General features: G+C 35.4%; 1 protein-coding gene across 16 annotated transcripts in view; it reads left to right on the plus strand.

Moving 5' to 3' along the window:
* The window catches only part of METTL25 (methyltransferase like 25), a 130,151-nt gene that overhangs the window by 8,669 nt on the left and 96,231 nt on the right, over window positions 1-25,251 (plus strand). For 9 of the 16 annotated variants that reach the window (XR_013350592.1, XR_013350593.1, XR_013350591.1 and 6 more), the window contains 3 exons: window positions 14,683-14,847; window positions 15,527-15,633; window positions 24,045-24,641. Coding sequence is in view for 2 of the 16 variants with exons in the window: in XM_077845660.1 (XP_077701786.1) it covers window positions 14,683-14,847; window positions 15,527-15,633; window positions 24,045-24,641 (869 nt within the window). In the remaining 14 variants the exon portion in view is untranslated. Of the gene's footprint in view, window positions 1-3,632; window positions 3,776-4,476; window positions 4,624-13,027; window positions 13,619-14,130; window positions 14,318-14,682; window positions 14,848-15,526; window positions 15,634-24,044; window positions 24,642-25,251 lie in introns of those variants that run through there. The other 7 variants (XR_013350601.1, XR_013350597.1, XR_013350600.1 and 4 more) reach the window with 6 other exon arrangements.

Consider the following 25,251-nt stretch of genomic DNA (forward strand, 5'->3'; position numbering starts at 1 on the left):
CCTCTCCACCTGGATCCTCAGCTGTTGATGTAAGCAAATAGGAGGCAGCACATTAGGAAAATTATGGGTCTTGTAGTCATTACAGTTAGTTTTGAATCCTGGCTCTGATACTTTACTGCTGTATTATCTTGTGCAAGTTGCTGCAGGTTTTGAGCCTTAATTTTCTCATTTGAGAAATGGGAATCATAATTCCTGCCCTGTAAGGGCTGTGTAAAAGTAAATGAGATAAGTGTTAAAACCTACCATGTGAGTAGGCATGTAATGAATACTAGTAATCTCTATATTCTACTCCCCTCAGATAGGGGCAAGCTGGGCCCAGAGTCAGGAGACCTGGATAGTCATTTGCCAAGTCTGATGAGCCATATATCTTGCACAGACATTTAACTGTAGGCCTTAGTTTCCTCATCTAAGAAGTAACCACCTAGAGAGTTTCTCAGTGTCAGAGGTAGAAAATAGCTGCCCCCAGGTTCATGTGGCTTGTCAACATGTGTTACACGACCAATAAGTTAACTTTTTTTTCTAGGCAGCATTTCAAAATGGACAGATTTAATATATGCACATGCACATAAACACACACCCACAAATCTGGAATTGTAGTTTCTCTTGTAAAAAAAAAATCAGAAGATCTGGCTGTTTTGTTGCATACCACTGTGTGGCAAATAGCTCCGTGTATTCCCTCAAGTGTATCCTCACTAGCCAGCATTGCCATCTGAATTTCCCTGGCCCTCCGAAGTACCAGCGATGATGGCTCTTGGTCTGTGGCCTCCAGTCAGTTTCCTTTTACCCCCTGAAAATGAATTCAGGAGTTTGTTTCACATTCTCAAAGGAGAGCAGCAGCCAAAGATAGTTATGGGTCACGTGGCTAAACATTACCTAAGGTTGCTTCTAGTTCTCAAATCCTATAGAATGAAATGATTTAAAATTTTTATCTCCAGACCTTATCAGTCCGTGCTTTTAAACCCATGATCATGTGAAGGGCCTGGGCCAACCTGAATCTTGAGATGAAAGAGTGTATGACTGGTCATAATTGAGTCAGCCAGGTTAATAAATTTTTGAACTTCCCACATGATCTGATTCCAGATCAACTTTAATTTTGAAAACGGCTGAAATTGGGATGTCTGGGTGGCTCAGTGGTTGAGCATCTGCTTTTGGCTCAGGTCATGACCACAGGGTTCTGGGATCGAGTCCCACATCAGGCTCCCCTCAGGGAGCCAGCGTCTCCCTCTACCTGTGTCTCTGCCTCTCTCTCTCTGTGTCTCTTGTGAATAAATAAATTTTAAAAATCTTAAAAAAAAGAAGAAAGAAAATATCTGAAATAATTTGATGTGCATTCTCACTTTTAAGATAGGTCTTCAACCAAAGTTGAAGGGAGGGAGTAGAAGATAGTGGTATAGTATTATCAAGCACTTCTCTTGGCGTTCCTCTCTACCCAAATACCTCGTACTTCTGCTACCTTATTCCCTTAATGTGCCATGTATTTTTCCCCTCCCTCATTTTGTTCGTGCAATCCTCTTTGCCCTACCCCAAATATTTAGTAACTGTCTACTTATTTTGTATCTTCTCCCAAAGCCCAAATCAAATAATATTAAATTAATAAAACTAGCTATTTGTATATTATTTTATTTCTACCTTTATTAGAGTACTTAGCACACTGTATTAGAATGATTTGACATTCCTAGTATGTGAGTTCTGGTCTCTAGCATATGGTGAGCACCACGTAGTAGGTTCTCATTGTATGTTTTTTAAATTTCATATAGCTGAGTAAGGGTACATATGGCTCATCATGGGCATTCCAGTAGGCAGAGCAGTAGAAGCAAAAGGCTAAAGATGAAAACTATAAAACATATTTGGAGGCAGGAACAGAAAGCTGAGCATTCATACATTTTTAAGTAGCTGAAAGCAAAGTCAGAAAAACATATTGCAGCCAGTTGCTGGAAACTAGTCTTAAACCATTTGGAATCATTCTTCCATGGGACACTGCCTCCTTTCTGATAGTCTAGAGTTGAAGTATGAACCTGGGGCCAGATGATGGCAATGGAAATGCAAAAGTAGTGATAGTTTTAAAAGAGTTTGTATGGAGAAAATTGGTAGTTCTTGGTGACTGATATTTACATAGGGTTTAGGAAAATGGAAGAATCAAAGATAATTCCAAGATTTTGATTTTGGAAATGACTTGAAGAATAATGATGAATGTACCATTGACAAAATTAGGAAAATTGGGAGAGGGAGCTCTTTGGGAAAATGATGCATTTAGTTTTAGATATATTGTATTTAAGGTCTCCCAAATAGAGACATTTAAGATTTCACATTCCTTGTTCCTCATTTCCCTACCACCTTACATGTTTAGAATTAGTTTACATATTTTGAGTAGTATAAATGATCACTTCTCTAGGCTATAAGGACCAGATGTTGATTGAAATGAAATTAACCCTACTGATAGTGGAGAGGTGAGAGGAAGAGGTAGCAATCCTTGAGCATCACTTCTATCACCTCTACAAGTTCAGTATTCTTCAAAATTTGTGTGGTTATTAGAGTTAAGAATAGGTCAGTAGTCTGTCTCTAAGCCTTACAACTTTTGAGAGCATGATTATTTTTATATCCTAATTTATTTTTGCAAAGATTACTTAACATTTTCTTAGCATAAGACAGTGCTAGGTGTTATGGTTGAATACAAAAGTGAACTGGGCATAATCTCTGTCTTTAAAAAAGTCACATTCCAATAAGAGAGAAAAGACACCAGTAATTGTACAAAACAAAATGGGAAGATGAAGGTTTTCCTTTCTAAACAGAATTTTAATCTAGTTTCTTACCATCTGATAGAGTCTGAGAATTATTATACTTTCTAGACTAAATGATCTATGAAAATCCTATGTCCTAAGTATTGCCCAAGAAAATGGCTTATCTGTGTGTTATAATAATAATACATAGTTATTATATGTGAAAATTTGCAATTAATATATATGTATTTTTTATTATTTAATTTCCAGGTATGTGACAGTGTTTTTATCCAAAACTAGTTGATTTCATTTTTCAAATAAGTTTTTCATTATTCTTTATATTTGAAATGTAAAATATCCAGCTGTGTATGTTTCAGTTGTATTGCTTTCATGGGTTTTTATAGTTCTCCATAATAAAATTCTAGTGTTCCCTCCTGGCAAGTTAAGCTGTTCCTCATTTACTGTTCTATTCTTCTGTATGCATTTCTTAAGAATGTTTATGCCATTTTAGTGGGGTAATGTGCCATGACAACTGTTTTTTTATTTAAAAAGTGACAATATTTTCAGTTTATTCAGAATTTTACTACAGCTGGCTCTTTGTCAACTGTTATTTCCCAAAGATTATTATTCTTAATTGACTGCTCTTTGCATCTGTGGAATGTGAAGGCATTATCTAAACACAGTGAATCTGTCGTTTTGTCAAAAACCCCTACATTTATAAATCTTTAATACTACTTAATATTTTTAGTATTTTCTACCAAAGACAGATATAGAAGTATAATTCCATTATTAAATTATCGGGAAATAATTCTTTTTTGTAGGAGGAGGGTCATCTTTAATCAAACTTAAACTATATAAATTAATACTTTTTTTTTTTTTTTTTTTTTTTTTTAGGAAAGGGTGAGAGAAGGGGGAGGGGCAGAAGGAGAGAGAGAGAGAGAATTTTAAACAGGCTCCATGCCCAGCACAGAGCCCGATGTAGAGCTTGATCTTAAAACTCTGAGATCATGACCTGAGTGGAGATAAGATTCGGACATTTAGCCAACTGAGCCACCCAGGTGCCCCAGATTACTTCTACTTTTGTTTGTTGTTTTCAATCTTCTTTGCCATCCCCCCCACTCCCCCCCATCCTGTTCACTTAGTATGTGAATGTGGCTTAAGTTCACTTATCTTTTTGTCAAAAAATAAAATGTGTGGTTCATTCTTTTCCTGGATCAGATGGTTGTATCGTCACTTGAGATGTTTTTGGGGTTGTGCAAACAAGCAACGATTTTACCTTTTTCATTAGAGATTTAAATTTAGATTATGCAAATTTATTTAAAACCATTTAATATTATTAACATTTACTTTGTCACATGGAACAGAGTGACCTATATGTTTTGGTACTTAAATTATTTGTTTTGCTTAGATGGGCATTATTTAGAAAAGCCAGCCCAGTAACTTTGACCATCAACACTGTGGATCTGCTTAATAATAAAAATACTGAAGAGCAAAGGGATGTTATCTTTTCAAAGTTAGATTAACTTCAAAAATATAAAATTTATATTAAGGATTAGTAGCTTTCTGCTGATGGGATAGAAACAATAATCCTACGTTGTTTTGGTAGCCAGTACTTAGTTTTCATGTTTTGAACATTTAAAATCTCTAGATTCCTCTAGCCAGAAGAAAAATACTTGGTTGAATTGCATGTTATAATATTAATACTGGGCAATATAAAGGGTGAAAATATAGTAAAATACAGTGACTTTTAATCTTTCAGGTCACAAATCCCATTAAAAGGCTGTATTAAATGAGTACTATAGAACTCTTTCCTCAAAAAAAATATGGTATCTTTGTTCATAAATAGATACAAAACTGCATACATCTTTTGATGATTCATAGGCTTCTTGAACTCGTAGACCTCAAGGTAAGAATCACTGGTTGAAAGTTTTATTAGTATTACAAAGCTCTTTGAATTCTTGATCTAGACCACCACTTGTGCTCATTCTTCATTTTTTTCTTGTGACTTTTTGTTACTTATTATGAACTATTTATATATTTGCAAACATTCACTTAACTAATCTTTTTTAGTTTGTAGAGTCTGTCTTTATTTCTTTTTTAAAAAGTTTGTTTTTGGGACACCTGGGTGGCTTAATGGTTAAGTGTCGGCCTTTGGCTCAGGTCATGATCCCAGAGTCCTGGGATCAAGTTCTGCATCAGGCTCCCTGCAGGGAGCCTAGTTCTCCCTCTGCCTGTCCTGCCTCTCTCTCTCTCTGTGTCTCTCATGAATAAATAAATAAAAGATTTTTAGAATTTTTTAAAGATTTTAAAAAATATTTTATTTAAATTCCAGTTAACATGCAGTGTAACATTTTTTTCAGGTATACAATATAGTGATTCAACACTTCCATATATCACCTGATGCTCATCACAACCTTAATCTCCATCATCTATTTCCCCGTCCCCCCCACTTCCCTTCTCCTCTGGTAACCATCAGTTTGTTTTCTATAGTCTGTTTTTTGGTTTGCCTCTCTCTCTTCTTCCCTTTTGCTCATTTGTTTTATTTCTTAAATTCTACATGTGAATGAAATCATAATGTAATTGTCTTTTTCTGACTGACTTATTCTGCTTAGTATGATATTCCGTAGCTTTGTCTATGTTACTCCAGTGGCAAGATTTCATTTTTTGATGGCTGAATAATATTCCATTGTATGGGGGCACCTGAGTGGCTCAGTGGTTGAGTGTCTGCCTTTGGCTCAGGTGGTGATCTCAGGGTCCTGGGATCAAGTTGTGCATCAGGCTCCCTGCAGGGAACCTACTTCTCCCTCTGTCTATGTCTCTGCCTCTGTCTCTGTTGTCTCTCATGAGTAAATAAATAAAATATTACAAAAAGTACTCCATTGTCTGTATATACCACATCTTTGTGCGTTTGTTGGTGGATAGACACTTGGGCTATTTCCATGATTTGGCTATTATAGATAATATCAAGTGCTGAAAACAGTCCCTCCTCTTATTAGGGGAAACTCCATTTCAGGTGCAGCAGTAGATTATCCGACCAGTATCTCTAGGCAACACCAAAGATCGTTACAGAATCTCTGTTCTTCCCTCTTGATTTCTGAAACCAAAATGGCAAATTTAAAGGTTAGGTTGGCATTTTATTTACTTCTACTATTTGCAGCCACCTTGAATAATGACTCATAAAGAATAAAAATGATTTGGTTTTATTAATTATATACACTGTTACAAAAATTAAGAACAAGAGTAGGAAGTACTGTTGGAAGTATGGTAGGAACTATATAGACAAAAGTGTATATTAAATACAAATTCATTTCTTTTGCATGTTCCTTCTACCTGGCAAATGATTATAACTAGATTTCAGTTAAGAGTAGAATAGACATGGTACCCTGAGTGGCTCAGTGGTTGAGCATCTGTCTTTAGCTCAGGGTGTCATCCTGGGTCCTGGGATCAAGTCCCACATTGGGCTCCGTGCGAGGAACCTGCTTCTCCTTCTGCCTGTGTCTCTGCCTCTCTCTCTCTGTGTTCTCTCATGAATAAATAAGTAAAATCTTAAAAAGAAAAAAAGAGTAGAATAGACACATCTATTTTGTATTAATGTTGAAATGTAAGTAATGGATTTTAACAATAGCATATGAAATTAAGTTGAAATTAATGAAATGCATAATGGAAAAACAATACAATTTTAAGAGAGAGGTGTGACTTAATTTTACTCTTTCAAAATGCCCTGTTAGAAATTAATTATGCTTACAATTACAGTTTACCTGGGACAAAAATTCTTTGTGTGTCCTACCTCAAATAATAAGTAAACTGAAAAGTCTCCTTTATTTTTGAAATCTTGGAGATCTAGGTCCAAGTCAATGTATAGAAAAAGATAATATTTGTCTTCCCAGTAGTGTTAGTTACTAAGATACTGGCTGGCATTGTTGAGGCACCATGGGATGATAGAGCCAATAGTAGTGTTTAGAAATGACAGTCAGAATAGGAAAGGAGAGCTCTGTGGTAGGAACAAGAGAAGAACAGATGGACTTCAAAGTGCTTACTGGTTGATTTTTAAGGTATCCTTTACAATTATAACATCAATTTTTTAAGTTTTGCAATCTGGAATTAATTTTGTATTTTGGTAATACCACATTTAATTTATTAAATTTTAAATGTATTCTTCAGAAAATATTTACAAATATTTAATTTACTCTTTTTTATTATTTATTTATTTATTTATTTATTTATTTATTTATTTATTTATTTATGATAAGAGAGAGGCAGAGACACAGGCAGAGGGAGAAGCAGGCCCCATGCCGAGAGCCTGACGCGGGACTCGATCCTGGGACTCCAGGATGGCGCCCTGGGCCAAAGGCAGGCACCAAACTGCTGAGCCACCTAGGGATCCCCTTAATTTACTCTTTCTTTAATGCCTTTTTTTTTTTTTTTTTAATGGAGTTTGAAGTTGGATTTCTAGTAATCTATATCTTGGTTTTGGTTATTTTCTGAAGACAGAGGCTTTTGATAATAGAAAATTAAAACATAGTAAAACTTGAAACTCGACGTCAGGTCTTTGAGGCATAGTCAAGTTTCTAACATATCTATTACATTTCACATTAAATGTAAATTAAATACTGTGAGAAATTACTGTGGTATTAGAATTCTCTCCTATACTTTAAAGCTGATGGTACAATAGTGGTTGCTACTGCTAACCACTGAGCTCCCAACACTGAGTAATTCTTGCTGTTATCCTGCCTAGAATGTCAAACCGAGGATTGGCTTTTCGACTCCTATGTCATGTCTCAAGTTATAGCTTACCTGTCCCTAGTTGTGCCTTCATTCTAATATTGGAGGTCTTACACCCAAGTCTTATACTAGGCCCCGAACTTCCTTTCACCCAGCAGGTTCTCCGTTTAGGAACTGGGTATATGTATTGATCTTTCTCTTGGATTCTTCCATAGTAGCCTATATAGTCTTCTGGGCCTAAATATTTGAGTGTTTTCAACCTTCTTATTCCAACAAAGACCTGAGTATACACAGTTACTAGTTTGGACTCATGGTTTGGGGGTTGTCTACTATGTTCTAGGCTCTGTGTTAAGATGATATGTATGTATGTGTGTATGCATGTACTTGTGCACATCTGTGTGTACTTACATTAAATACTTGTGTACATATTCACGTATATATGTTTGTATTTTTAACGACATTATAAAATATATATTTTCCTCCCATTTTATAGATAAATCAAGCCTTAAAGCAGATAAATAAATTACTTATGGTCATAAAGGGATAGACAGTCTGAGAACCAGAATTCAAACCTAGTTCTTGCTCATTCATTTACTCATTTTCTCATCGAGTACCTTCTAAGTACCAGGCATTATTCTAGGTTCTGAGAAGTCAGTAATGAATAAAAATCTTTGTAATTTTGGATCTTATTTGCTATGTTAGATGGTGATAAGAGTTGTGAAAAAAATTAGTAAAAGATCAGAGAAGGGGCAGCCTGGGTGGCTCAGCGGTTTAGCACCGCCTTCGGCCCAGGATGTGATCCTGGGAACCCAGGATCAAGTCCCACGTCGGGCTCCCCTGCATGGAGCCTGCTTCTCCCACTGCCTGTGTCTCTCTGCTTCTCTCTCTCTCTGTCTTCCATGAATAAATAAATAAAATCTTTAAAAAAAAATTAAAAATATTTTACAAAAAGGTCAGGGAGGGTAAAGGTTGAATGGGGTTGCAATTTTAAGCAGTATTGTCAGAGAAACTTTCATCAAAATGGTGACATTGAGCCACAAACCTAGAAGCTTGAGTGAGCCATGAAAACACCTGAGAGAAGATGGTCTTGGACAGTTAAAAACAAGCCCAGAGACCTGAGTAAGCACATCCCATGTGGGCTGTCAGCAGAATTCTAAGTGGGAATTTCTGTGCTCCCTAGAATCCACATGGAACATTTGTTGTCTGTATGCTTTGTAAATGTTGACACATGTCCCATAAATTAATCTCAAATTAGCTTTATTCAGGTTCAGTTATTACCTTGCTACAATGTAGTAATAAGCACCTTGGAAATGTTTATTTTTTTATTTTATTTTTTTATTTTTAAAGATTTTATTTACTTACTCATGAAAGACACAGTGAGGCAGAGACGTAGACAGAGGGAGAAGCAGACAGGGAGCCCGATGCAGGCTTTGATGCCGGGACTCCGGGATCACGCCTTGAGCCAAGGGCAGATGCTCAACCACTGAGCCACCTGGGCATCCCGGAATTGTTTATTTTTTAATCAGTCTTACTTTTTATTTACCAAATCAGTTTCTAAATTGCTGTTTCTTTGTATGATAGTTTTATTTTCCTTCAACTTTTCGTAGTTTATGAAAATGGTCTGTTATAGTTAAAGTATGTATAGTTCAATTTTCCTATTTTTATATTTATTTTTATTTTTGTAAGTAACTAAATGTAAAAAGTGCTTTTGAGATGGCTACATGCACTTGATATATATAATATGAAGTTAATATTGGTACAGTAAGAACATGCATGTCAATTCTTTGTTAATTTTACCTTATTCTTTCTAAGAGCATGGTTTACATGTTGAAATGGCATATTTCATTTCATATGCAACCTGAAATTACTCTGAGGTAGCATAGGCAAAAAGTTTCCTAGCATGTAATTGAATGATAGAAGTTTTTTTTTAAAGCAGCAGTATATATATTATTTTCTTCACTTACTTACATAATTGATAGGATTATGGAGATATATAAACATTCATAAAATTTAATGCATCCCATCTATAATTTTCATAATTCAGGAAGACAGACTTCAACTTTTGATTGGAGTCTGCTAAACAAATATAAAAGATTAAAGCCTAAGTCAATCGTTGTGGAAGTCACAGCCTTAAAATGTTTAATTAAATTTTCATTGAAAATAAGTAAGTTTCTGTTTTAGAAAACATGTTCTTTTTTTCAAGGTTTTATTTATTCATGAGAGACACACAGAGAGAGAGAGGGAGAGAGGTAGAGACACAGGCAGAAGGAGAAGCAGGCTACATGCTGGGAACACGACATGGGACTCAATCCTGGGTCTCTAGGATCACACCCTGGGCTGAAGGCAGTGCTAAACCGCTGAGCCACTAAGGCTGCCCTGTGGAAAACACATTCAACTCAGCCAACATTTATGAGCACTTACTGTGCCTATAGGAGTTTTATCGATTAGAAAAAAAAAAAATCACCTGTGAAGCTATTGCAGTAGCACTGGTGAGAGTTAATAGAGTTTGAACTCTGGCAGTGATAGTAGGGGATTGTGGTTAGTTCCACAGTGAAAGACATTTTTACGTTAAGATTGACGGATAGCTGGATATGTGGATTGAGGGCACAGGGAGCATTTAAGATAATATAAAGACTTAACTTCAGCACTGAGTGAGCAAGGACGTTATTAAACAAGATAGGAAATAGGAGAGAAAGGAGAGATTTGCAGAGCATAAGAATGTGCATTTCAATTTTGAACCTTTTGAATTAGAGGCACCTGTAGGAGATTCATGTAGAAATGAATATAAAACATTTCCATGTCCTTTAAAGATTATATTATTAAGAGGGCACTGTTGATTTTTCTTGAAATTCTAGGGCATGGGATAGTTGTAGGCTATGTGATAGCAATAGCGACCTTTGTCCTAACACCTGTAACACGGTTAAGCCTCATTATTTAGCACGTGATTATATTTTATCTAGTATCGTATTGTAAATCTTCTAAGTTGCTCTTGTCTCACCTTATGATTGTAGACATTAGGACTGAGATGAGATTTTATTCTAACAGGCTCAGCAGTGCTATCAGAGTCCTCTAGCTGGCATCAGTGATCACTACCACCACAGAATCTTAGAATTTGTTTCTCCTAGTAGAGCAGGTGATGCTGCATGCAGTAGTAAGTGCATTAAAGAATTCCTTTTCATCTACTCATCCCCTACTGAGTGCCTACCAGGTATTCAAAGGTATTGTTGCTTTACAACTGGGCATGAAGCAGTTGGGTTGTTTTATTTCTAGAAATAGATAGCACAACAAAATCTTATTATAAAATCTTTTTATTTCCTTTTCAGAGACATCAGTTCTGTGTGTAAAAATTACTTTTAAAATTTCTTGAAACTTTATAATCACTTCTGGTAGACCAGGAGGTGTCGAGAGAAGTAAAGTGAAAGTATTAGGAACATGAAGAAAGTGAATATGAAGCACCTTAAGATACTACCATTGTATGGATCTCTGCCAGAGGGAATTCTTGCTAGACCCGATTCTGACAGTCAAATAGTTGCCTAGCAATTTTAACTGCTGTCTTTCCTGTTTGTATTTGTTGCCCTCTGAACTTACTGCTGTGGCATGCTAATTATCAAATTTGGGAATTACCTGCAAGGGCTGAACACTGCCTTGGGTCACATCCCTTGCCATTTGGTGTCTGTGCAAATGTGACTAACATGTAGCCTCTTAATTTCTTCCTCTCTAAATAAGAGCACTATGTAATCACTTCCTAAGACTGTTCTGTTAAATGTAAACTATTGAGCAGGGTGCCTGACATGTAGTGTATATACAATAAATATTAGTTATAATACTGATGAATTATGAATCCTAACATAGTATTCTTCCTTAAAGTGCTAGGTAACATTCAAATAACTATTTTTAAAACTTAAAAAAATGTAAATATGTAAACTGTGTAAAATGTAAGTATATTATTTCTATTTTATTTAGTTTTGAAGTGTTATTATTCATTTCTTTACCATGAGATTTTCATAATCCAATGTATACATAATTTTTCTATCTCCTTGTACATTGATCTCTGCTGGTTTTTTAAAGAAAAGATAGAGATATCTCGATCTCATTTTTACACAAAATAGCTTCTCTGCCTCTTCACTCCCCTTGCTGTCATGCCCAATTAACCTATATTACAAGAAATCTCTGTGCAATAGTGATGTAAGCTGTACAAAAAAATAAGAGTAAAGACAGCATGCAATCAAGCGGAACAGGTTCTTCCAGTAGGGGGAGATATTTACAAAATAATCAAGCCACATAAAATGCTGGTGCAGTGACAACACATTTAAAAACAAAACTTTCTCTGTGTAAAAAAATCCAGCTAATTAATAAATAATTAAATATTGGATGAGTAACACTGTGGTTTCTGTTTTGCCAGTTGCCGAACCCAAACTCCTTCTGCAGGTACCTAGAGAAGCGTGGTGAGGACTACATAGACCGCTACCATTGCCACATAACTTGTATTACATATTATATCAGAGGTGGAAGTGAAGACAAGAACATGATAACCACCCCCCCGCCCCGAATCTTTAAAAATTGCTGGTGGAAGTTACAGGCTGGGTTACTTGAAAACAGTACAGAAGCTGTATTTCTGTAATTCAGAAAGATTTTTTTCACAGGTTCTAGACTATCTGAATAAACTGGTGTAGCCGTAAAGGATGTAAACTAATGGATGGAATCAGAACACTATACTATATATATATTTTTTTTTTAAAGCATCATTAAAAAGATAATAGCTTTGTAATTTAGATCTCCAGATTTCTGAAATTACTGCAAGGCCTATAATTAAAATCAAATTAACAACATTTAGATCTGGTTAGACTTGGGTTTTTTCAAGTATTTTCAATGGATAGTTAAGTTGGTATGAACCTTTATTTTTCCAACAGAAACATCACATTTCTTTCTGTTGGCAGCATTGTCCAATAACTGACTACTATAATAGTCCCTCTGCACCTTGAGATTTAGTACTCTTATTCTATCACATTCTAAGAAATTGCTGCCCTGGAACTTGGGGATGTTGAGACTGCCTTTAAACCTGAGAGTCTCACTTACTAGTTGACTGAGTTTTCCCCCTTTGTATCATGCCTAAATATTTTGATGTGGATTTTATTACTTTTGGCCGTGTTACTAAATTCAGTTTGTAAAATACCCAAAGAACTATATAATACACAAAATATATCTTAAATAAATTCACTATAGTAGTTTTGTAGCTTGAATTTCTATTTAGTTGAATCAGAAATGGAAGTTATAGGTCTCTGCCCATTTTATTCTTATTAATTAATGCAGTGTTACCAGCAACAACTTAATAGATATTAGCTTTAAAAAGATACTATCTTAACCATGTAATTTTTAGTTAGAATTTTGCAAACTTCATCAATTTTCCTCTTTTAATTTTTGCTAGAGTCGTCATTATTCTGTGTGTTTAAATGAATTTTTATAATTTTTAAAGTATCTGTGGAGGGTCAGCTATGCTAGAATAGACTTCATAGTGTATAGTTTGGGTTCTCTGGTAGAACCAAAGTTGTTTTCTGGATTTACCATTCTTTCATAAGATGAACATTTTAAATCCTTGATTTAAACACTGGATGCATGGGGCTTTTTAATTATTAAAAGTAATTTTCAGTGAATGAACTTTATTAGACTGAACTATCCAAAGAGTTTATTTGAACCACTACAGACACATTGAAGTGATCTTTTTATGAGCTTCCTAAATAGATTAAGTATATTAAAAATGGCCATAAAAATGAAATTGAGCAAATAAAAAGCAGATCTGTCAGGGTACATATATGTTTCCACCTATTCTATTAGAATAGGTGAGATTATGCTATAGTAATAAACCTAAAAACTTAATGACTAAAAAGAATGAGGTTTACTTTTTTTCTCTGTGTTGCAGACCATGGTAGTTTGACAGCAGTAATATCCACGTCATAGTCACTCAGGGACTCAGGTTCCATCTTGACGGATGCTTCAGTGATTACAGTTCTGAGAAAAGAAAGCATAGTGAATCCTCCAATTTTCTTAAAACTTCTGTCTGCAAATGACATAGTTCACTTTGGTGAGATGTGTCCACACCAGAGTTCAACAGGATACATGATCCTTACACAGAGAGAGGCGCTGGATGTTTGTATGATGGTTGACCATACTCTTCTTACTGAGTGAGCATTTGGAAATCAATAGTTCCTACAGTAAATGTATAGAATGTCTGGCTTAAAACTGACCAGGGAAAGAATGTTAACTCTTTTTTCCTGATTTTACCATGACTAGCTTTAAAAAAAAATTTTTTTTTTAAAAAGAGTTTACATCTTTATTCATGAAAGACGCACAGAGAGAGGCAGAGACATAGGCAGAGGGAGAAGCAGGCTCCCCATAGGGCACCTGATGCAAGACTTGGATCCTGGGATTCCGGGATCACACCCTGACCCGAAGGCTCAACCACTGAGCCACCCAGGCGTCCCACCATGCCTAGTTTTAAAACTCATATTGACAGTGCATTGAATGCACACACATATGCACATAAGATTTCTGCATGGTCTTTTACAGTAACATTTATACCAATGGGGATATTGCCATTGTTCCACATGTAGTGTGCACAGGGAATAACAGTGTAGTGCAGGCTGATTGCCTTTTTTTTTTTTTTTTTTTAAGATTTTATTTATTTATTTGACAGAGAGAACAACCACAAGCAGGGGGAGCAGCAGAGGAAGAGGGAGAAACAGGCTCCCCACCAAGCAGGGAGCCGGGCCATGGGGCTCCATCCAGGATCCTGGGATCATGACCTGAGCCAAAGGCAGGCGCTTAACCAACTGAGCCACCTAAGATCCTCAGGCTGGCTGCCTTTAATTTCACAGTTGTAGGTCAGCCAGGACCGTTCATAAATTTAATGACCGCATTACAGTGTAGCAGAATTTTAAACTTTTATTTTTCTTCTTTTTTTCTTTTTTAATTTTGGCTTTTGGAAGAAAAAGGTCAAATTTTGATTTAGAATTTAAATATATAATTTTGTACACTATTAAGAGAAACCTGAGTGCTACAAATAACTAATTGATTAAATATAAATATAGTGGAACCATTAGAGATATTGTTAAAATTCACACCAAAATGAAAATATTATAATTTGATGTAAAGATCCAGTGTTTTTCATTTATTTTTTAAAAATCTCATACAAATTAGCATTAAGTAAATATTGCTAACATTTCTCTTTTTATCCTGGTTGTTTTAGGTATTACCAATTTTCCCAAAATATTTTGTGAAACTTCCCAGAAGCTGATGAGTGTGGAAGCCTTTGCTCTGGCTGTGAGATATTATTCTGTACAAAACTTAGGAATATGTACTCCTTTTGAACAGTTGCTTACAGCCCTTCGAGGAAGTCAAAAACAGAGAACTGGTGAGTGTGTATGTATGTTTTTTTAGTGCTAGAAGCGATATACTGTTCATATATGTTCCTACATTCTTTCCAATGTGTTATTTTTCTATCTGCGCTCTTCTAACATAAGCACTGATAGATTGGCTTATACTTAGATGAGTAGGTTTTCTTAAGCATCATGTCATACAGAACAACTCCACATTTTTTCTCTACATTTTAGTCCAGCTATCAGTCTTTTCCACAAATTGTTTTTTGTGTAAAGGAACATTTTTGTTCTATTTTATGTTTAAGATTTTATTTATTTATTTGAGAGAGAGGTGTCAAGAGAGAGCACTAACAGGGATGGAGGCAGAGGGAGAAGCAAGCTGTCTGCTGAGTACGGAGCCTGACACAGGGCTGGATCCCAGGACTCTGGGATCAGGACCCCGGCCAAAGGCAGATACTTCACTGACTGATCCACCCAGATGCCCCTTAGGGAACATTTAAAAAAATAATAATGTTCTATGGGTCTTCCTATTTATGTTCTTAATTCAAATTTTGATTTATAGCAGCTAAACTAATAGAAATCTAACATGCAGACAAAATGGAATCTCTTTAATATTTTCACATATATAACTACAGAAAACACGAACATTAACTGATGATTTTTTTGTTACATTTTGTCATAGCAATATTTTAATTTTGTTTTATTTTTGTTCAGGTGAAAATGTGAAACTAGATGAATTTATGAATTTGAAAAAATCTCATGAAGTTCAGGCTATGTCAGAGCTGATCAGCGGTATTGCTGATTACTGTGGAATAAAGCAAGTAAGAGAATTTCCTTGTATTTTCAGGTATTAAAATTAGTGCCCTCTTTTTGTATCATATACATCTTATCTACAATTACTATCTAGCCTTTAAATGTTATTAAATAATATAGCTGATGTTAGTTATGTCAGACACTTTAAATATATGCTCTCATTGCCCAATATGGTGTGATGATAACAAATTTAAACTAAAAATAGATATGACTATTCATGTTTTGCCACAACTTTCACTCTTTTAAATTATCTTTGATAAGTTTCCAACTTGAGGCAGCATTATATAATGACATTCTGCAAAATTGTTTGCTGCTAGGTGTTCTCAGAACCTGGGCTACTGATGTGGTGTGGGGTACCTGCCTCATTATAGTAACACAAAGAAGCTATGTTTTAGAACTTGGATTCTTTCACAGTGTCAGAATCACAGTGATTCCTGTTGTGAAAAGTAGCTTTTATGAAGCATAGTAGTGTCTGATAGCAGATGTTAAAATAAAATTTAAAAATTGCCTATGTTGACCTATAAAAATAGTAAGTTATTTTTCTTATCTCTATAAGAACATCTATAGGGGGTAGTGAAGATTCTTCCCTCCTTCAATTTCGGTTAGGCGTTAGAATCTTTTCAATGGATTCTTCCAGACTTGTGGAGAGTTTGAGGATGATTAGAAAACTATCACAACTTGGGTGAGGCATGCGGAGCCACTTGTGATAACATAGCTCTCTAGGGTAGAGGCTAGAGGCAAGAGCTAAGGAAATAACTTTCCACCTTTTCTTTCATGTATCATACTTAGCGGTACCTATCTGGATCAGTAACTGGCTTACTATTGGCATTGTTACTCAGCTGGAGTACAATTTAAACTACTGCCATACATATTTACATGGATGGATATTAGAAACATAAAATTGAGTGGAAAACTTAAACACTTTACAGAAGACTACATATTTTATTTTATTTTGTGTTTAAGATTTTATTTATTTATTCATGAGAGACACAGAGAGAGGCAGAGACATAGGCAGAGGGAGAAGCAGCTCCTTGCAGGAAACCTAATGTGGGAGCCTGATGGGGGACTTTAGCTCCGGGATCACGCCCAGAGCTGAAGGCAGATGCTCAACCACTGAGCCACCCAGGCATCCCAACTACATTTTATAATGCCATTTTTTAAAGCTTTAACGTAAAATAATGGCATATTCTTAATACAAAAAATGCATGCAAAACAACTATTACAGAAGCAAGGGAATTATGAACAGCAATTTGAGAATAGTTGTTATTTCTGGTCAAGGAAGCAGTGAGATGAGATATGGATGGAAAACATCGCTGTGTGCAGTGGAGTTAACTCACATTCTCATTCGTATGATGGCTGGTGGGTTCACTGTTATAGCAGATATTGTTGGATGTCTAACCCAGATATTCTTGGACATTTCATGGTGTGCCAGCCTGCCTTCTATCTGGCAATATTTGCATTTTCCCCTATGGATTTTGTCTGGCTGCCAAAGCAAAGCACTACTTATATACAAGTCCTGGGAATTAGTTTTTCCCTTTGAACATCCTTGAATTAATGTTTGATGAAAGTTCAATACAGATACATCAGCTCCTTGACATTTCAGGTAGGATGATTCTGAGGTTTGTGTTCTACACTAGCTCCTAAAATGTTATCTTTCTTAATAGCGTACCTTTTATTGGGCTTCCTTCTTCTTTCTGCTTTTTTAGTTCTCTACTTCTCTCCCAAATAATTCACTTATACTTAAATCTTTGTTGTAGAATCTGCTCCGTGATAACCCAAACTAAGATAAGTGTGATTTTTTTTTGTTGTACTTCATAATTTTACATTTAGACTGCGTTCATTCTTTATTTGTATGGAATATTGCATAATAAATAACTTTAAATTCATACAGCAGATTATATCTAAAGTACAGAGAAAAAAATTTGTAATACTTTAATGTATCATGTTAGACCTGCTTTCAGGGAACTTTATTATAGCACTGAGGCTTGTTCCTTAGGGAATGAAATAATCTAAATTAAAGACTTACAAAGTTTTTCTCTCAAGACCACTTTATAGCAGTATTTGATTCTCACATTAGTAAGTTTAAAGTCTATTATATATGTACAACTTTTATGTTTAAAATGCAGATTTAGGGATCCCTGGGTGGCGCAGCGGTTTGGTGCCTGCCTTTGGCCCAGGGCGCGATCCTGGAGACCCGGGATCGAATCCCACGTCGGGCTCCCAGTGCATGGAGCCTGCTTCTCCCTCTGCCTATGTCTCTGCCTCTCTCTCTCTCTCTGTGACTATCATAAATAAATAAAAATTTAAAAAAAAGATAAATATTAAAAAAAATGCAGATTTAATAAATATAGATTTCATGAGGATAGATAGAAAACCAGATTCTGAAATACCTAATTTACTAGTGATCATAGACTCCAAAGAAGAAAACAAAACAATTCTTTTTTTTTTTTTTTTTGCCTCAGCCACATAGCTCTCTATATGCCAAAAACCTTTGCTTCTCTCACTCACATTACCAAGGCTTCTTAATTTTTATTTCTAAAATATGTTTGTTCATTCATTTAATAGGTATTTCATTAATTCCTACCATGTGTCAGCACTATTATAGATACTGAGGATGCAGTAGTGAACAAAACTAATGATATCTTTGCCCTTACGGCATTTATATTCTAATAGGGAGAGATTAATAATAAAATGATTATAAGTATTTTTTGTATATGTTGATATACTTTAAAGAAAAAAAAATTAAAGTAAAGGAAGTAGCTAATTCAGAGATGGGAGATTAAAGTTTTTGATTAGGAAGGGAGGAATAAGTAAGAGGTAGATTCATTTGAGTTAAAGACCTCCTTCAGGAGGTAAGAAAGTTTCCCATTAGAATATCTGGACTAACAGCTTTTCAGATAGAAAGGTTAACATGCTCACTGGCCCTAGTAGGAGTATGCCTGGTGTGTTCTTGAAACAGCCTGAAAGCCAGATCAACGGCAGTGGAGAGAGCAAGGGCAAAGTAGTAGGAGCTGAGGTTGGAGCGGTAGAAGGCAGGTCATAAAGTTGTAGAGTCTTAGAAGCCATTGTGATATTTTGGGCTTTTATCCTGAATGAGATGAGAAGCCACTGAACACACCGGATCGCTCTGGTTGCTGTGCTGAGGACTGGTACGAAGCAGATATTTTCACTATCTTTGCACTTTTTAATCATAGTCTTTGTAGACATTCAAGCTGTTTTTTTCCAGAAATTGGCTCCTCCCTGAGCATGTGAAGAGGTTTCAGAGTTAAGGCAAAAATCCCAGTAACAAAGGAAGTTATTAGTAAGCAAGAGGTAAGATTAAAGAGCTGATGAGAGATTTTGCTAAGAGGAGTGGTATGATCAGACTTTGTTTTGCTCTCCTGAGAGTAGATTTGAGGGAAAGGAGCAGGGGGACTATTGAGGAGGTTGCTGCAGTAAATCAGGCTTAGAGCAGGTTGTGAACATTATGGATTTGCTCGCATTTCACATGGAGGGTATGAGAGAAAGAAAGGAGTCATAATATCCACCTGGAAAGAAGTATGGAGATATTACTGACTATGATGGAGAATCTTATGGGAAGGGCAGGTTTTACAGGGAATATCAAGAACTTAGTTTTGAACACCTTAAATTTGAGATTCTTACTAGATACTCATGTGGAAATGTTTAGTAGACTGTTGCATATAGGAGTATGAAGTTCATGGGAGAATTTTGTACTGGAATTTTATAAATTTGAAAGTCATTAGCTTAGAATGGTGATTAGATCTCTAGGTTAGACAATAAAACATAACTCTTCTAGACTCTGAACTCTAGGAAACAAACAGGGTTGCTGGGGGAGAGGGGGAGGGATAATTGGGAGATGGGCACTAAGGAGGGCACTTAATGTGATGGGCACTAGATGTTATATGCAACCAATGAATCACTAAAGTCTACCTCTGAAACTGATTTTTAAAAAGATATTTTGAACTCCTTATTTAAAAACAAAACAAGGGACACTTCGGTGGCTCTGTGGTTGAGCGTCTGCCTTCAACCCAGGGCATGATCCTGGAGTCCCAGGGTCGAGTCCCACATCAGGATCCCTGCATGGAGCCTGCTTCTTCCTCTGCCTGTGTCTCTGCCTCTCTCTCTGTCTCTCATGAATAAATAAAATCTTAAAAAAAAAAAAACCCTCATGTTGTAAACCTTAAATACAGTTTTTATTAAAAAAGGCAAACAAATATAAAAAAAATATAACTCTTCTATATGAAGTTCATTACTGTACTAGTAGTGTTAATAAATGTCAGCACTCTGTATAACAAGGTTTCTGTGGGAAGTCTCTTAAACAGAATTAGGAGACTAGGAAGATACCTCCCACCAGGCTTTGGACTGGAGAATCCTTTATTTTCAAATCCATAAGATGATCAGGAAGGAAAAGACTGTTGTGAGTAAGGGGTAGGAGACCAGAATGGTAGAGATTTTGCTATTCAGACTAGATAGTTTGAAGGCAAAAAGTTGTATGGCTTCTGTTACTTGATTGCATAGAGGTTTTCGTTGTCTTGCTGCTACATACTCTACTAAAAGACCAATTTGAAGAGGGGTAAAAATCAACATGGATTAATAAAATAGAAGGATAAGTCAGCCCACAGATTTCCTAGGAAAAGTTGCCTACTAACAAAGATTTATTTTTTTTAACTTTTAATTTTTTTAAAGATTTTATTTATTTATTCATGAGAGACACAGAGAAAGAGGCAGAGACACAGGCAGAGGGAGAAGCAGGCTCCCTGCAGGGGATCCCCAGACCCCAGAATCATGGCCTGAGCCGAAGGCAGATGCTCAACCACTGAGCTACCCCAGGTGCCCCTGAAAAAGGTTATTAAATATAATATTGTGAAAACATGATTCTTAGAGTCTCTACAGCCATCTTAACAACTAGAGGTATTACAAATAAGATGTCCCCTGGGCTCTGTGTGGTTTGGCCTCTGAATGGTTCAGCCATTCTACTGCCAGATTTCATAAGTAAGGTGAATTTTCTTCCTTGTTCAAAACTTGATGTTCTATTACTTGCAGCCAGAATATTTTTGATTCACAAGTAGAATCACCATAAACAGTTAAATGAACAAGCTCAGTTACCTCTTGATAAGAAAACATTGGTAGGAACAAATGTGCTGCTGCTTATAAGCAACCCACTGGTTGCTAACTTTAAGGTTGTCATCAGCATCAGTAAGTGTGTTTCCTAGAAGGAAAGGAATAGAGAGCTTTGCTTTCCCTGGAGATTCAGATAGGGAGGAACTGATTAATAGTTTCTACTGTATAGCCCTTGTATTCATGAGTCTGGGAATGGTATCTTCAGTTAGACTGTAATTCCTTAAAATTAAGGTATATATAATGCTTCTATATTTCCTATAACACCTAGCCCAGAGATGAACATAAAAAAGGGTAGAGGGAGTTCTTTGTAAGCTTATTTATGGGGATTATAAGGGAGTCTTACCTATGAGCTCCTTGAATTACAAGACTCTAAAATTTTTAAGGATTTAATTAATGGCATTACTTCAAATATAAAAATGTCTCCTTAATGGGCTCATACTTATATCAGAGTTCAACTGATTTTAGGATAGACATAGATTAGATACTGTTTTCTTGGAATAGTCTTGCTGTAATTTTTCATTTATTTCTTACGGAATGACATGGCAATAAAATAGCAATCTTGGTAATATTTTATTTCTCGTTTTTAGTTCTGTTGAGGTATAATTTACATAGTCACCAATTCTAGGTGTACATTTTGATGAATTTGGTGTGTGCAGTTGTGTGACCACCACCATATTCAAAAAATATTTGTCACCATAAAAAGTTTCCTTTTGCCCTTCTGTAAGATATTTCTTTTTCCACTCTCAGGTAACAACTGATCTGCTGGTAGTAGTTTTTTAATTTTGTTTTGTTTCGAAGTAAACTCTGCCCCCAACATAGGGCTCAAACTCATTACCCTGAGATCAAGAGTCATATATGCTACCGACTGAGCCAGCCTGGCACCCTTGACCTACTTGTAATTTTGAATTTCTGGAACATCATATAGATGGAATCAAATATATTGAGAACTTCTGTGTTCGAATTGTTTCCTTTAGCACATAACTCTTGAAAGTCATCAATGTTTTTGTATTTATTCTTTGTTTTTCTTTATGCAATGGTATGGCTATTACAATTTGTTTTGCCATTCACAGGTTGATGGACATCTGTGATGTTACCTTTTTTTTTTTTTAAGCTCCTATGAATATTCACATACAAGACTTTGTGTGGACATGTTTTCATTTATCTTCAGCAAATAGCCTACAATGGGATTTGTAGGTCATATAAAAGGTGTATGTTTTAATTTTATGATGAGCCACACCATTGTTTTTCAAAGTGCCTGTACCACTTTACATTTGTGAATATATTATTATGATTTTAGTTTGCGTTTCCCTGATAGCTAGTGATGATGGGCATCTTTTCATGTTGGCCATTTGTATATCTTCTTTTATGAAGTGTGCATTCAAATATTTTGACAAGTTTTAAGTTGTTTGTCTTATTATTGAGTTGTAAGAGTTCTTAAATATTTCAGATACAAATCATTGGTCAGATGTATGTTTTGCAAATACTTTTTTTTAACTATGTGTTTTAAATATCAAAAATTTGAATTTTAATAAAGTTCATTTTTTCAATTAGTTCTTTTGTAGTAGATACTTCTTTAAGTCCTACATAAGAAATCTTTGCCCCTCTCAATGTCACAAAGATGTTCTCATACTTTCTTCCAGATTTTAGTAGTTTTTATTATCACATTTAGATTTGGGATACACTTCTAATTAAGTTTTGTGTTTGCTGTGTGACAGGAAAAGTGCATTTTTTCCCCCCAGGGAGACATCCATTATACCAGCACCATTTGTTGAAAAGGTTATCTTCTCTATTGGATTACCTTAGCCATTTTGTTAAATATCAGTTGATTATATAAATGTTGGTCTATTTCTATATGCTGTTCTTTTCCATTGATTTATTTATGTATTTTTATACCAGCACTATGCTATCTTTGATTACTGTAGTTTTATTTATTTATTTTTTTGATTACTGTAGTTTTATATTAATTCCTGAATTAGGTTACATCTTCCAACCATTTTTTGCAAATATTTTATTTATTCATGAGAGAGAGAGAGACAGGCAGAGGGAGAAGCAGGCTCCCTGCAGGGGGCCCAATGCAGGACTCGACCCCGGGATCACACCTGGGCTGAAGGCAGGCGCCAAACTGCTGAGCCACCTGGGTGTCCCTTCCAACCTTATTCTTTTTCAAAAGTATTTTGATTATTCTAGGTATTCTGCCTTTTTGTATAAACTATAATATCTACTTCTAAATTTTTTAAAGAGACCTTGTTGGCATTTTGATTAGGATTGTGTTGAATCTGTAAGTCATTTCGGGGAAAATTGACATCTTCATTTTGAGTCTGCCATTTTGTGAACATGATGTATCTTTATTTAGATCTTTTAAATATTTTCTCTGCTTTTATAGTTTTCAGTGAATAGGCCATGCAGAACCTTCACTGAATTTATTCCTAGATATTCTATTTTTTTTTGCTATTTTAATTCAGTTGGTTTTAAATTTGTTTTCTAATTGTCGCCCTTTGCCGCTATATTGTGTACGTTCTGATGCTTCATTATTAATCTCTAATGATCCTGTATCCTGACACATTGCTAAATTCACTTGCTAGTTCTTTTAGTTTTGTATATTCCTTTAAATTTTCTGCATAGTCATGTCATCTATGAAGAAAGACAGTTTTATTTCCCATGTTTATATCTTTTACATCTTTTCCTTGACTTTTTATACTGTCTAGAACTTCTTTTAAAATGTTGAATGTAAATGATGAAAATGGTTGTTTTTTAATAGGAATCAAAAATTAAAACAAAAAAACAAACATAACAGGTTGTATAAATTATACAACCATTTCTTTACTTGCTTAAAATTTTTTTTAAGATTTTATTTTTATTTATTCATGAAAGACACGGAGAGAGAGGCAGAGACACAGGCAGAGGGAGAAGCAGGCCTCCTGCAGGGAGCCCAGTGTGGGACTCAATCCCAGGAAGCTGGGATCACGACCTGAACCAAAGGCAGATGCTTAATTACTGAGCCACCCAAGTGCCCCTTAAATTTTTTTTAAAAAGATTTTATTTATTTGAGAGAGAGAGGAGGGAGCGTGTGCACAAGCTGGAGGGAGGAGCAGAGGAAGAAGCAGACTCCCCAGTGAGCAGGGAGCCTGAAGTGGGGCTTGATCCCGGGACTCTCAGATCATGACCTGAGCTGAAGGCAAGATGCTTAACCAACTGAGCCACCTAGGTGCCCCTACTTGGTTTTTAAAAAGGTACTAAAGATGCTTTCTGTTCTCATCTGACTAAAATCCTTTAATTCATTCTGTTTTTCTTACTTTAGGTAATTGACCTGGGTTCTGGGAAAGGCTACCTAAGCTCTTTTTTGTCCTTGAAGTATGGCTTAAAAGTTTATGGAATTGATTCATCAAATACCAATACTCATGGAGCTGAGGAGAGAAACAGGAAATTGAAGAAACATTGGAAAGCCTACCATACTCGGTCAAAATTAGATGCTAATGGACTGGCATTAAAAATGGCAAAAGAAAGGAAAGTACAAGATGAAATTAAATATAAAGTAGATATTGAGGGACAATGTAACAGCAGTCCTGCGAATCAAGAAAAGATGTCTACTTCAGATTTTTTGCCGGATTTTTCGGATTCTGTAATTTCTAACATTAGAGCACAAATGGAAAACCTACACGTGTATTCACATCGAGAAGAAAACTTGTGTTTTGAAAATGCCTTTTCTCTTATAGACCTTTTGCCTATTAATGCTGTAGAACCTACTTCATTTCAAACACCTAAGAGAAAAATGTCTGAAGCAAATAAAGAGAGAAGAAAAATGACATCAAAGTCAAATGAATCAAATATATATTCACCTTTAACATCTTTTATCACTGCTGATTCGGAACTGCATGATATTATTAAAGATCTGGAGGTTATTTCACTTTTGAATTCCTTAATTTCATTTTTAAAAACGCTCTAAGACATAGAATTAAATCTTAATAGTAAGCTTACTTGACTTAATCTTATTTGGTTACATTAATCTAAAGGACCAAGAAATATGATCAGAGGCTATATGCAAACTATTACAAGAATCTGTCTAATATAAGATTAGTTGGAAGAATGTTCTCTGAGTCCTTGAAATCATTCTGAGTCCTTGAAATATTAAGATCTTTGACTGCATGTATGTGCCCACACATTCTGTACACACATTCTTTATATGTGTACATTTGAAACAAAAAATTTTTCCTGAATTTCATATTGCCATATTTGATATAGTGAATAAACTATACTCTTGGTGTTGGAGTAGAAATGCCAAGTTAGCACCACCTATTCTCTATGACAACATTTTATAAGTTTTGGTAGGCAGTTTGTGAAGAACTTAATAAAAATATTGAAGAAGCTGTAAATGTGTCTCAGTTCACAAATTTGTCCTAATGTAAGCTTCATTTGATTGTCCAGTCTTTAATATGAGCTAGTTGTTAAGCAGATATTAGTTGCAAAAGATATCAGAGAAAATTCAAATGGATAAGTAACTAAAAACA

This window comes from Canis aureus, chromosome 13 (assembly GCF_053574225.1).
Source record: "Canis aureus isolate CA01 chromosome 13, VMU_Caureus_v.1.0, whole genome shotgun sequence".
Lineage (NCBI taxonomy): Eukaryota > Metazoa > Chordata > Mammalia > Carnivora > Canidae > Canis > Canis aureus.